This window comes from Eublepharis macularius, chromosome 5 (genome assembly GCF_028583425.1).
Source record: "Eublepharis macularius isolate TG4126 chromosome 5, MPM_Emac_v1.0, whole genome shotgun sequence".
Lineage (NCBI taxonomy): Eukaryota > Metazoa > Chordata > Lepidosauria > Squamata > Eublepharidae > Eublepharis > Eublepharis macularius.
In genome coordinates, this window is record NC_072794.1 from 153,845,390 (window position 1) to 153,859,139 (window position 13,750).

A 13,750-nucleotide genomic window follows, 5' to 3' on the forward strand; every position below is an offset into this window, starting at 1 on the left:
TGGCTATCCATGTTCACCTAAAACGCTTCAGCTAAATTTTAAAGAAAAATACACATACAGACACACATTAATTGCAGTTCGGGAAACCATGAGCACACAGAAAGGGAAAGAGCCAATGTGTAAATGGATCTTTCTTTTCTTTTTTTTAATCAATCTTCCCAGTCATCATGATTACATATAATCTCAAATGTTCAATAACTTAGGCAGCAGTGAATAGCTTATGACATAAAACAGCTTGTTGTCCTACGAGTCGATTCTCCTTTTGAGCCTTCTTGTAAACTATCAATTCCATGTGTTTGTCATTCCACTGAAATCTGTAGAGCTGCTATAATGGCTTGGATCCTGTGGCACACAAGTGGAAACATCAATGGACTATCCACAGTTCTGCTTTCATAAAATACCGTGCAATACCTAGCGCTTTTCTACCTATATCTTATAGTGCTCAGAAATTGGTTGCACAAGGTCTTGTACAAATGGAAGTTCGAGTAGAGGTACAGTGATTTTGACTTGGTGCAAACTCGCCTCTGCGTCTGTCTTGCATTGTCGCTCATGCAAGACCTCTAGTGCAAGTGGAAATTTTGCACTGTATCCGGCCCAGTGTCTTTGTTCATGTTCACTTCAATTTAGTCCTTGATTGTTACTTTCCTTGCAGCAAATTACCTAATTTATCCTTCTGTTTCAGTGGAGGCATATGGAATACCAAATTTTACCTCTTCTTCATAGATTCTTTTGGATTCTATGTGCATTGTGTTGCTCTTTTTTAATATTACATATAACTTTGTTTATACAGATTATTTGGATTTTTAAAGGTTTTTTTATTGTCCAATCAAAGACATTTTAGTCAGCTGGTCAACTCAATTGATTAAATGCTCCTACATTTGCCTAGGGATAAAAAGAGGCGGGGAATTCATGCACATTCTTAGATGATGGTGTTTGCTGCAACATATACATGCACCTTAGAGGCATTCTCTCCATTTAAAAGAGAGTGCCTCCTCTAAGGTAGTGTCTATCACTTATGCGATACTTTTAAAAAAGAAAATACTGTTGTTTTTTAAAAATCTACTGCCAGATTAATTGGAGGAACCTTTGTTCATTAAAACTTTAAATGTTTTTAATCAGTTAACTGATCAGTTAGCTAAATGTTGCAGCCCTAATGAATGTATATGCAGAATTTTTAGGTGTATTTTTATACTGCCTTTCCACTCACAGGTTCTCGAGGCCACATTGCTAAAGATGCTGGATGTCAGTATATATCAGTACTTCATTTTGTGGATGATTTTTTCTCTAATGCTGTTGGTATTATACAGGATGTGGGTGTTGCATCGGACAGATTTCATAACTGTGATATAGCCATTAAGCAAAATGACATTCATTTGTCCTTCAAATGTTGGTCATGATTGATTCAGATATTAGGTTTCATATTAAAATAAGTGTGTTCCTGTAAAGGCCAGTGTTCTTCCAATGGGACTTCAGCCTGCTGGAGTACTTTAAGCCGATAATGCCTCTCGAGACATTCCATGACAAGTGGATATGTTTGAGGCTCAAATTTGTTGGCAAACAAATGTGGAGATTCAATGATCCATTTTATGTCCCCAAGTCCATATACGCAGATGTCTCGGACGTAGTGACCTGCAAAAAAACAAATGGTAAATTGGCAATCCAAAAGTTGGTGCAATCTAGAATATGGGGTGGACATTGAAGGTTAGATATGGGGAATGTCTATTGTTTGGTTCATACCAAGCGTCATAGCACTCTCCCTCTGGCCTCTTGTCATTCCCCTTTGATTCCTTTATTGATCCAAAATTTGCACTTGATAACAGCTTCAGTACCATCTCTTTATAATAATATATTTATTGCTTTTCCGGCCGAAGCCATAAGCCATACGAACACCAACAAAATATGAACTGTACACTTGAACATACCCGATTCACATAGACATAACTCGTCATTATCACTTTAAACTATCTAAACTCGTGAAAATCTTGTTTCTTTATCACCGTGGCTAAAAAGGAAGCCACTATAGCAGAGGTTTGATTGTCAGGAAAGTTATCAGACAAATAACACTGAGATTGTCCAAGGAAGGAAGGGAAGCTTTTCTTTTAACATTATAGGAATAATAAATCTCTTTCCTTACTCCACTTAGGGCAAAAAACTATTATATGATCCAAGGTCTCTAACTTTCCTTGTCCACAGTCACAAACTCGTTCAGAATAAGGGAGTCCAGAGAAACAACCAGAAAGCACTTTAGATGGGAAGGAGTTGAGTCTAGCCAATGTGAAGGCTCTGCGTTGAGCTGGAATCTTTAAAGAATAGCAATAAGATGGAATAGCCTCTGGGGGTGAAAGTCCCAGGGATAAGCTTAAAGACACGTGTTAGGGCAGACTGAGGGCCAAGCTACACATGACGAATGACCCTTGAATGGCAAGTGGATTGAGTGGAGGGCAAGTGAACAGGGAGAAATACACTTGCCGTTCAAGTGTCATTCGTCACTTGTAGCTTGGCCCTCAGTGGGATTTCCTGGCAGAGGTCCAAGTAGGAGTAGTATGGAAAACAAAGGTGATTCTCCTCCCCACTCCCCCCTGACCTCTTAGATGTTTTACCTTGGCTGAAGTGTCAACCATGGAGGTGCTGTACTTGAGCAGAAAGGGCTTGTGTGCACATAAGAAAAGGAATGCCCATACGTGAAGCTGCACATAGTTTGAGAATGTGAGATATAAAAGAAAGAGCATGTTCTTTGGTCAGGCCTCACTGGCAGTGAAAATGCAGAGTTGCTCTGAATATAAAAGAAGGTTCTTAGGCTGGGTTTGATAAAACATGGCTGACTATGCCCAGTCCACCAAATGGTTCTGTATCTCCATGTGGTCCTTGAGATCAAAAGTTTGAACGCCCCTCCTGTCGTGTGTCTTGGGAGTTGGTTTGCGTATATGAATTTTGGACAGTATATAGTGGCAGTATTTGGAGGAGCAAGAAACGGCACATTAGATTCTGCAGGGGTGCGCTGTTGCCTTCTGTACAAAAACAGTTAAGGGAATGGACCGGGAGCAACGATGCACCGTGATCGGAAGGTCATTTTTCCACCTTTGCCTCTGCAGTGACAGTGTGTAATGTTAGATTCCTGACTAAATAATGGAACAGGGCCTTCATTCAGTCCTTACCAAATGATGGCATGTATTCAAAACACTGTTGTTTGTATTACTGAATATTTATTCAATTGAATATTTATTTAAAGGCTCAGAATCATGTTTCTTCATTGTATTCATATTTCCAGTAAATGTCGTTGGTGTTATTTCCTTTTCTGAGTCACTTTGGCAACACATTTCTATCATGTGAGACAAAAGTGGTATTGTTGAAATGCATTCAGCCAAATCTTCCCAGCATTAAAACACTTTTTGCTTTCCTCCAATTACCCAGTTTCCCCTCTTCAACTGTGGTGCTCTCTGAGATTCAGAGGAAGGAAAACAAAATCTTGGGGGGGGGGCATCTTATCTGACTGCCTCATCATAGTAAAATTCCTTTTGCAAAGTATTTTATTTATTGTACCCTGCCTTTCTCCCCGTTGGGGGCCCTAGGTGGCTTACTTTGTTCTTTCGTCCTCCATTTTATCTTCCCAAGTACCTTGGGAGGTAAGTTAGGCTGAGAGAGTGTGACTGGTCTGAGGTCACCCAGCAAGCTTCCATGGCAGAACAGGAATCGAAACTGAGGCCTCCCAGATCGTAGTCTGATACTCCGACCACTACACCACACTGGTGTACATGCAGACAGGCGTCACGATTAAGTAAATCTTCACCTTGCTAAAGTGTGTATAATAATCACAATATTACAATTGCTGGAAGAATCTCAGTTCGATCCATTGCTACATGGTGGAATTTTGCATGCTTTACAAATATGCGAGGTGTATCTTGTCAGTAAAAATCAGAACGCTGTTATTGAGTGTTGGACCATAGAAGTGGGCAATAAACTGGCAACCACTGTCTTCCCAGCTGTGATGCTGTGCCGCTTCCGCTTGTTTGAGTGGGAATTTTGTAAGTGCAGTGCTCAAGCTGTGTCAAAATGGATGAAGTCAGTGCCTGGTGCAGAGAGTGCACATTCCATCTTGAGGCGAGTTTGCACTGTATTCAGTTATGGGTGTTACCTTTGCAGCCATTGTGGGCTCGTCCTTCTTGATCTCTCCACTTGATAGCTCGTATGTTTCCTTCCCACTCTGCATCTGGCGTGGCACCGGGAGCATCTAAGTCGCATTAAAAGCAGCGTTACCCATGGCTGGTTATTTAAAATACTGAGCCCCCTCCCCTCAATATTAGGTCTTTTTGCAGTTTCAGTACTGCCCCATCTTATGATTCCTAGTTCTCTTTAGAAAAACTTACTGCTTCTCTTTCTGGGGCTTGGTAGGGAAGCTAAGGAAGAGAGGGTTCAGAATGTCTTAAAACACTTCAAAGTAAAGTGTTAAAACACTTTTAAAGTAAAGCTGTTTGTGACTTCTCTGGAGGCATAGGAGTTCCCCTGGACATCAAGAAGAGATGCAGGTCTCAGTATCAAAAGGGGATTGTGAAGTTTCTGCCAAGCTAAAAGCGAGCCACCAAGCCTAAGGCATGCTATGCCTGATACGGGAAGAATGCTCCACCAGCCTTTACAATGCCCTGCTACTTGCAAGGAGTAGCCTGGCAGGAACAGTCAGAGGAAAGAAGGCAATGATAGCAGAGAAGACTCTATTCCTTCTTTAGATCAAGATGGGTATCCATGTTTGTCTGTAGCAGTAGAAAAGAGCGTGAGTCCAGTAGCACCTATAAGACTAACAATTGTGATTGGGTATGAGCTTTTGTGAGTCACAGCCCACTTCTTCTGAGGAAGTGAGGTGTGGCTCATGAAAGCTCATACCCTACCATGAATTTTGTTAGTTTTATAAGCGCTACTAGACTTTTGCTCTTTTCTTCCTTCTTTAGAGCAGCATTGCTGAATCTTCCATTACTGACGACAGAATGAGAGAAAACAAGCCGGGATGGTACTCCTGGAGACCTTGGATTGGGAGACCTTTCTCTCCGTCTCTTCCCTCACCCCCATCTCATGCTGATTCCTCAGTTTAAGAAGGCAGACTTCACCTGGGGACAATCCCTGGCAGGCGGCTGCCTGACTCAATTCAGGAATCTCAAGGGATGAAGGTGAAAGGTCCCATTCCCAGTCTCTCCTTTCAGGAAGACCAAGCATGTTATAGATGTGAATCGCCTGAGGCTGACATGTTTGAATCCCTGGTTTTATCTTGAGAGAAAGGGAGACAGGTATATAATAGATTCGATTGTGCTGGTCATTTCTCTCTGCGTGTTTGGTCCCCCACCCAGACTTCCCACTCCTCTCTCTTGTGCTGTTCCTCCTCTGTCTCCCCAGGAGAAATGTGGGAGAATTTTTGGCTGCAGCATTGAAATTGTCAGTTTCCTAAGGGGTTATTAAGGGCTATCTGGAATAGAGAAAAACAGTGTTTTATAGGTAGCTACTATATTAAGCATGAAAGTGTATCTAAACAAGAGATTGTATTGAACATCAATATTCTTGTGTGTTACTGAAGTTTTTTCTGTTTATACCTAGGGTAATTTTGATGTCTGCAGAATTTTAGGCACGTAATGGATACTTCAAGATGGGAGGGGAACCCTCTATTAAAAACTAACAAGTTGTGTAGATTGAGGGCCTGTTCTCAAACTTCAGGACTTTTAAGTTTACTATCTAGGAGATGGTACTAACAATTTGGTGCTGAATATTGTGGGTTTTCTATTTTCTGAACACCGAAAGGCCAAATGAGAAAGTTGTTTTGGCACACTAGATTCTGGCTCCCAATTGATTCTCATGGGCTTGAATAGGCAGATCATGAGAGGGAGGGCAAGAAGGGATACGTCAGTGCTTAGTTCTCGTGGCCCTTTCTTACAAGCCCACGGGAATGCTGATTGCCATTTTGGGGCCAGGAAGCAATTTTCTCCAGGCCAGTTTGGCCAGGGATCCTGGAGGTGTTTTGCCATCTTCTGGGCATGGAGCAGGGGGTCACTGGGGGTGTGGGGGGGCAGGGGTAGTTGTGAATTCCCTGCATTGTGCAGGGGGTTGGACTAGATGACCCTGGAGGTCTCTTCCAACTTTATGATTGATCTATAGTATGAATGCTCAATAGTATGAAGAACTTTGCTTACCTGGCAGCCTGTTGAGAGTGACCCAGTAGTGTTCATCAGGGCTATAGGTGTCCCTTGACCATTCGAGTAAATCTTTTGCACGTTCATCAGTCAATGCAAACTCTACAAATTTTCTTGTGAGTACATAGTAGGCACTCCCAAAATACATAGTCAAATTGTGGGGCGGCTCCCTTTTCACATTCTTTGTTGGATACACGTAAGATTTTCCTGCATGTACATATTCTCTGTAACTTGTGTGCGTTCGATGCTTCATGTGAGGTGGCTGGATGATTCCTGGAGTCATGTTTTTACCATTCCATTTGCTTTTGATATATTGTACCAGCTCCTTGTTCGTTTTGATGGGATAATCCTGCCCACATAGGTTGATGACGTAATTCCACTGAGTTTTGGAATGAATCAAATCGTGCATGCAGTTGATATCCGCTTGCAATCTAGAAAATCCAGCATAGACAACATTCTCTCTTTTAGAAGCAATAAAAACGTTTTCAAAGCAGTTAACCAGGGTTTGCACAGCCACCTTGTAATCCTTCGGTGATTTTTCATCAATGTGTATGCAATAAATGTTTTGAGGCATATAAATGGCTCTGAGTAACTTGATAAACATGTCCAGCTCTTTGTGAATGGTGATGATATATGCCAAAGAGAAGTTCCCTTCTTCTTCCGACAGTGGCCTTGTTATGAAATGGAGTCTCTTCTGGACTGTTGAGCAGTTGCAAGGAGTCCGTACGCAGGCAGTCATCTCTTGTCCACGCAGAACCTGCTGGCACAGGTGGCCAATTTGAGGAGCAGCATCTTTGCCCTCAAAGAGAGCCGCGCACAGCTCATCTGGGTAGAAGCCACACTCGGCTAATTCTGGGGAAAGTTTTTGCTCACTGGCTTCTTTAGGAATTGTATTCTTTACATAGATGAAGGCAAAGATGAAAACGCAACCCACGATGCATACTAAAAACCCAGATTTGGCTGCCTCAAGTTGGTTCATCTTCTGTGATCCAGAGATGTTCTTCTGACCATAGTTCAGGGAAGCATGTTCGGTCTACCTGGGGAGGGGTGGGAAGAGAAATCAGTGTTCGAGTGAAGATGGACAGGCACACTGTCAGCCACAGCGTGTAAGCGGCAAACCACACCTCCTGCCTCGCTGTGCTCTCCCCCCGCTTCCCAGAAGCATCCAGTTAGAGGCGAAAATCGTATCACTAGAACTTAGTCTAGAAGGAATAATCATGAATATAGATATTGAGGAAAAACTTGTCTAACTGTGCATGCTTTATTTTTCTTGCCTTTATCGTTCTGAGGCTTGGTGTTCAGTTTATGCCCTCAATCAATTTAATTTTCTGTTTACATTCCCATGTCCATTCAGTAACGCCTGCTGCTTGTTACAATTTTTATTTTTTTAGATTCCCATTCCACCTTCTACAGGAGTTGGAGGAGGGGTTACAATATTTATCTTTTATTTAGGTTGGTATCCAAAGACTTATTTAATGACAGCAAAAATGTTTCATACTTTCTTTTCAGAAGTTACTGCCTCCCCGTTGCTATTTTTAAAAGTTGCTTTCAAGTTTCCTTGAATCTGCAATGCAGTATGGGGAGGGGGGAGAGAAGTGTGTCTTGCTGACTTTTTTGCAAAGCAGAAATGCAAAGCCGTGTCACGTGGAAGCACTTGCATAATTCCTTGGCTCCCCATCTTACTTCTTTTTTGAAAATATGTGTATAGCCTATATTTGATCATATAAGTCCTTAGACAGCTTTTGCTTCAGCAAGGCCAGTACAGGGTTCACGGTCACTGTGCAAGTGAGACACGATCATGCTTTCGCCACTGCTTCATTTTGTTCGGATCACAAGGAAAATCGCAGTCTGTGCTGCTGCGGTAATAACAACCAACTCAAGGCTCAGTCTTGCTTTAGCTTCTTACCGTGGTTTAATTGGCACCAAAGAGAGTGCTTTTGAAAGCAAGGGGTATAAAATAAAAATGAAGGGGGTTTAGAGTATTTCAAGTCTCTTCTAATAAACAGAAAATTCTGACTGTAGCAACGCAGCTTTGCCTCGCAGTGCTATTTATGGTTAATGTTTCCAATCCTGTTTTAGCAACAACAACAACAAAACTGTTTACGGTTGCGCGCTTTTACCTTTCTGCACATATCCTTACACAGACTTGGCTTTGTTGAACCATCCTGTGGCTCTCAATGCAGCAGTATGTGCTCTTAGAGCTCAGAGAGAGGTAAAGTCTCCATCCTTGAACTCTTAGGTGCTGGATATTTCTGGCACTAAAAAAGAAATGTAGCAGAAGGATAAGTCTGGAAAGCTCTACGAATTCCTAGCAGGTTTCTGGTATTAATTTACTAGTATTGATTTTTACCAGCTTCGACACATGCTTGAAAGCTTTCTTTAGTGCTAGTATGTGAAATCAGGAACAGGGCTGCTGTCTTTCGATTTTTTCATATACGCTTCTGTTTAGCTTTGTAGCTTTGTTTTTCCATATATTTCTTTTTTTTTTAAAGTTCAATATCTGTGTTTAAAACCAGTTTTATTCCTTCAGATTGCTCATTCTAATTTCAGGCTTTTAAAAACAACAGCATGCAGAAATGGAAGGAAAAAAAAGACATGTTTTAGAATGTGTCATGTTATAAAACTGCCTTGAGTCTCCCAGAGAAAGGTGGGCTATAAATGAAGTAAATGAAGTAAAAACAAAATCGGGTCTCTCCTTACTGGTGTGTCCTGGGCGTCAGCGAGAGAGAGAGTCCTTTCCTCCACTTCATGGTGTAGAATTCCTTTCCGTGGAATGCTAGCTGGAAGATGCATCCATTTTGCCGTTTAGTCCTATCTCTGCCTTAGTCATCTTGTTCCCGCACGGAGCTGTGCTGTCTGTGCAGGCCTAAGAAAAACAGCAGGAAAACCAGTCCCAGTAGGATAACGTTTGCCTAGAAGCTCATAAGGGATATGCTTACTGTGTAAACATACACAGGGAAACAAGCATCTTCTTAAGATGAGCCCCCAGGCGCCGGCTTTGAATCTGTAAAATGTTCAGCTCTCGCATCTGTCCTTCGGATGGGGGAAGGAGTGGAGGAGGAGGGAGGAGGAGGAAGCTTTGGGAAGCTGGAGGCAAGGTTTCCTGAGCAGGACAGAAACACCGGCGGAAACGCGCTGGCTCTGCTCGCTCAGGAGATCGCAGGCTGCTGCCAAGTGGCTGATGGAGCCAAGAATAGATTAGCGTAATGGACATGATGTACCTCGTAGAGGGGGTTAAGAGCCAGTGGGTGGAGGAAACGCCTGGCTACAGTAAGGTAGGCAGGGGCTATGTCACAAAGTCAGGATTGCCATGTTGCAATGGATAATTAAAAAGGGCATAACACAACACTCCAGCTTCTGTAGTTAATGTCATAGAATACTGTCACAGGAAGAGCACGAGAGAGTGTGTTGAGGGGAAACAAATGCAACAGTTCACTTGAGGTTGTAGGGTTTTTTTTACTGCCAGTAAGGAAACATTGCGAGAGAGTTGTTTCTACTTTTAAGATTCCTCTGATCCGTCATAGGGAGGCAGACTGTCTTAAAGGGTGGAAACCACTTTTGTTACAAATTCATTTGCCCGACTTTGCTAGCTTGCTGTTTCCCCAGTCGAGAGTTCTGTGCAGATGGAAAACCTGAACACCAGCAGATGTTAGCTCAACAACAGGGAACACCGTATCTGTTTTTTAAAATTATGATTAGTCCTCTTCAGATCCAACGTAGGCACCAAGCTCTGCATTAAATTAGCATTGTGCTTTGGCAACTTAATGCAGTGCTTCTAAAAGGCCTTGCTAAGCTAAGCGGTATAAGCTGCCCACAGAGGAACCAATAAAGGGGATGGGCGTAAGAAGAGAGCCAGCAAGAGCTACAGCCCCCGGTCAGACTGTGGCAGGACAGGAGGGTGCTGCCTCACTGAAGTTAAATAGAAATCCCCCCTCGTGTAATGCCTCTGGCACAAGACCCCTAATGCAAGCTACTCTGCTGTGCACCAGTGATTATTTCAGTCCAACGTTTGCAAGCTCCACTGTCTTCCCTGCCCCTAGGTTTCCCACTTAAGGCAGGTCCAGATTGAGTTAGGAGCCTCTGCTACACACAAACAGCATCTTTCTGTCATTTCCTACAGCTTGTTATGGATGGAGTACACTAATGACTTCAGCATCTTTAGTTGCCGTTTAGAGGAATTTTCAAGCTGGATATTCATGTGTTGCAGTTAACATCATGGCCATTGCCTCTGTTCTGTATGCTGTTTACATAGAAAGGTTTACTGGTGTCATTTGGCGCTGCAGAGGTGCCATTCTTGGAGCATCAGGGTGGCACTGGAGTGGGTTGAAATACACAGGCTAATAAACCTGTATAAAGCTTCTGTCAAACATACACCTCCTTCCTTATTGCTGGACACCTCCTTAAGAGGCTATAAGGGTATTATGTATAATGATGGTGTTAATGGCTGATTAGGAGTGGCTGCGGCTCAGTGACAGGACACGTTTTGTGTGCCCGAAATCCCAGATTCAGTCCCCTGCCATTTTCTCTTAAAGGGTTTCCAATCGCAAGAATCACCAGTCTGCCATTCTGAGTAGTGAATATGGGGATAGATTTACCAGTGGTCTGGTTTAACAGAAGGCAGCGTCATGTTTTCATATAAATTATGGTTTTCACCATGGTTGGATCTAGCCAGCTTTTTCAATCAAATGTTTCCAATTCCAGTCCCCCACCCCATATGATCCCCAGCAGTTGCATTTTTGGAGGTCAGAGAGAAATCCTTTCCCCCCTTTGAACCTACAGAAAACCTACGTGGATCCAACCGTGTATTATTCAGACTTCTTCTTTACATCCTTAAAAGCACACGGTGAATCTAAGCACTAACTCCGGCTTTGTTGTTGTTATATTTCTAAACCGCTCTCCTCGTGAATGGGCTCAGAGTGGAATGCAACATATATAAAATACATAAACGTATTTAATTTAAAACAAGGTAAAAACATCAAGAAATATATAATACGATTTCTAAAATACAGCAGTATATTACACAGACACTCTTTCATGTAAGAAATTTGCATGAGATCCATTTAGACATTATAATGTGTTTTTGTTTGCCCGTATTTCCCTGCATGCATCTAATGGCTCAGTTCAGATGGAGTGCCTGTTTGTGGTTTGGAGCTTGGGGGTATCCCTGTGGCCTTTCTTCTTTCCTCCCCTCTCACATACTCAAGTGCAGTTGTTATTTGTCCTCCTCCACTAACCATGACGTTCTGGTGTCTGAACTGGTGTGCCTTTTATTACTGCTTTCCTCTAAGCCTTGATTGGCGAACCCATGTCACAGCTTAGTTTTTTGGTTTGGCGCAATGTGCCAACCATAGCATTTCAATCTGGGCACCACTGTAAACTAGAGGTAGCAAACCTTTCAAAGTGAAGGAGAGCATATGTGAATCTGCAGGAGCCCCACATTTTCCAGTATCAATTAAAGTCGTCGTTAATCCTGAGTTAGAAGTGTCGATGATTACCAGTTGCTCTGTTAGTAATTGCTCAAGATGTTTAATTGTAAATGATTGTAAGCGATGATTTTAAGTCTCAAACTAGTTGAGACGTGGGCAGTTTGAGAAGAAAATAGGCACTTGGTCTCCGGGGTTTTACTTATCGAATGAAGAAAGTCCTGTTTTCATCTATTAGCTTTTTCAATAAGAATCCTCATCGGCCAAAACAATTTGCATAGGAGCTGGTAATTAGACCTGAGTTGTTTTGTTTAAATTTCCAGTCATTTCAGATTAGGTTGTAGGCTTTTAAAAATATACATAAGGTTCAGAATGCATAAACTCACCCACTGCTGGAAAAGGCAGATGTCGGAAGCCAAATTTAAGAAACGAGAGGATCGTGATCCAGTGCCCTTCAGGCTCGTGTAGAATGCAGTCCTTCCATTTCTAATGTCGACCTCCTGTCACATGAAAAGAGTTAATATTTAATGTTTTGTTTTGTTTTTAAAAGTGGGGGTTAGTGCAGGTTATCCTGCACTGCTGAGTCCCTTGTTCTAGAGTTTAGCGGCTATGGTGTTCCATAGAGCATAATTAAAAATAGCTTGTGTTTTTTGAAATTTTTTCCCCCTGTTGTCATTCTGGAAGCCTTTTAAGGCAGTGAAACCAGTCTTTGTAAATGAGATCTGTAGATACTGCATAACTGTTGATTATAAATAGTCTTGGTATGGCTTTAACCTCTAGGCTGCTAGCAGAGTACAGTGAACAATGTGAGGGGGGGGGACCTGCTTTAACTCTCCAGTTGCTGAAACTTTCCACATTGTAGCAGGCAAATGAGAGCTGTGTGTAAGCATTTGTTGCAGGACACCTTAAAGGTGGAACACACAAAGAATTCTTTTGTCTATGTATTCTTCCTAATCTGAACAATTTCACGTCACCTTCTGTGGTTTTCATGCCTGAAGTTATTTTTATTTTAATCAAGTAGTTGTCTTAGAGGTTTAAATAATAAAACAATCCAGTGCATTGTAGTGATTACAGTGTCAGACTAGGATCTGGGAGACCCAGGTTTGAATCTCCACTCTGCAATGGAAGCGTGCTGGTTGACCTTGGACCAGTCACACACACTCGGCCTGACCTACCTCGAAGGGGTGTTGAGAAGATAAAGTGGAGGAGGGGAGAACAATGTAAGCCCTTTGGATTCCCATTGGGGAGGAAAATGGGGTATTAATGAAGTGAATAAACCTGTGGATAGGAGATCTGCCATTGGAGTGGAGGGGTGTGCAGGAAAAATTCAAAACAGTGTCTGTACAGAATACCAAAACTGTATTTTTATTACATCATTGGTTTTTTTACCTAAAGACGGTAAATGTTAAATGCCTTGATGTGGGCAGGATGTTGGTGCGAACAGAGTGGGTTCTGCATGCTGTGTTCCTCAAATGATTGAAGAAGGTTGTAGAGAATCCAGTGGTCTGTACAGAGTCCTTTGAAGAAGCAACAGCAGTTTTTCAGCAGAGCAGAGTCTAGGACAGGAAAGACGCAGGTTCAGATTCCTGATCACCCTTGAAACGTAGTGGCAACCATGGGTCAGTCATTCTCTTTTAGCCTATTCTAATGCAGAGGGTGCTTGAGAGGAGATAGTTAAGGAGGGGGAGACCCATGTATGCCAGCCAAAGCTTCTTGGAGGGTTAAAATATACAAAATTCATATTCCTGTTATAACCAGCTCTTGCTGAAGCTATAAATTCATCTGTAGTTATTTCTCACCTCTTCCATAAAGGACTTCTGCTGTAATCACAGAGTTGGAAGGGGCCATACAGACCTTCTAGTCCAACCCCCTGCCCAATGTAGGATGAGCCTAAAGCATCCCTGACAAATATTCATCCAGCCTCTTCTTGAAAAAACTGCCAGTGAAGGGGAGCTCACCACCTCCCTAGGCAGCTGATTCCACCTTTGAACTACTCTGACTGTGAAAAAGTTTTTCCTAATATCCAGCCGGTACCTTTCTGCGTGTAATTTAATCCTCATAATGAATGAGTTAATCCTCTTTTGACTTTGCTGTTGCTAAAGACTGTGATCCGATTTGCACATTTTTATCTATCAATTTGCAGTTTTTTTATGCTGCCTC

The 13,750-nt window shown here is 42.3% G+C and overlaps 2 protein-coding genes across 6 annotated transcripts in view; one reads left to right on the forward strand and one right to left on the reverse strand.

Moving 5' to 3' along the window:
• Positions 1-13,750, forward strand: part of RTF2 (replication termination factor 2) — a 75,228-nt gene that overhangs the window by 26,715 nt on the left and 34,763 nt on the right. The gene's annotated exons all lie outside the window — the stretch shown is intronic.
• LOC129329886 (beta-1,3-galactosyl-O-glycosyl-glycoprotein beta-1,6-N-acetylglucosaminyltransferase 7-like) lies at positions 121-12,287 on the reverse strand. Of its 4 annotated transcripts, XM_054979611.1 has the most exons (6): positions 11,977-12,287; positions 8,868-9,033; positions 8,288-8,425; positions 6,168-7,204; positions 4,133-4,228; positions 121-1,629 (listed from the first exon to the last, which is right to left on the reverse strand). In XM_054979611.1, the coding sequence occupies exons 4-6, from the start codon at positions 7,144-7,146 to the stop codon at positions 1,403-1,405; spliced, it is 1,302 nt and encodes a 433-aa protein (XP_054835586.1). In that variant the 5' UTR covers positions 7,147-7,204; positions 8,288-8,425; positions 8,868-9,033; positions 11,977-12,287; the 3' UTR covers positions 121-1,402. The 4 variants fall into 4 exon arrangements, with proteins under 4 accessions (XP_054835586.1, XP_054835588.1, XP_054835587.1 ...); XM_054979613.1 differs by lacking the exon at positions 8,288-8,425; XM_054979612.1 differs by lacking the exon at positions 11,977-12,287 and having other exon boundaries at positions 8,868-9,365.

What these genes read in the sequence shown, in the direction of transcription:
- LOC129329886 (XM_054979614.1), bottom strand. Translation starts at nt 7,146, where the DNA reads ATGAACCAACTTGAGGCAGCCAAATCTGGGTTTTTAGTATGCATCGTG. An exon ending in CACTCTCAACAGGCTGCCAG is followed by an intron (nt 4,229 to 6,167) that starts GTAAGCAAAGTT and finishes AATGCGACTTAG; the next exon opens with ATGCTCCCGGTGCCACGCCA. An exon ending in AGCCCACAATGGCTGCAAAG is followed by an intron (nt 1,630 to 4,132) that starts GTAACACCCATA and finishes GTTTTTTTGCAG; the next exon opens with GTCACTACGTCCGAGACATC.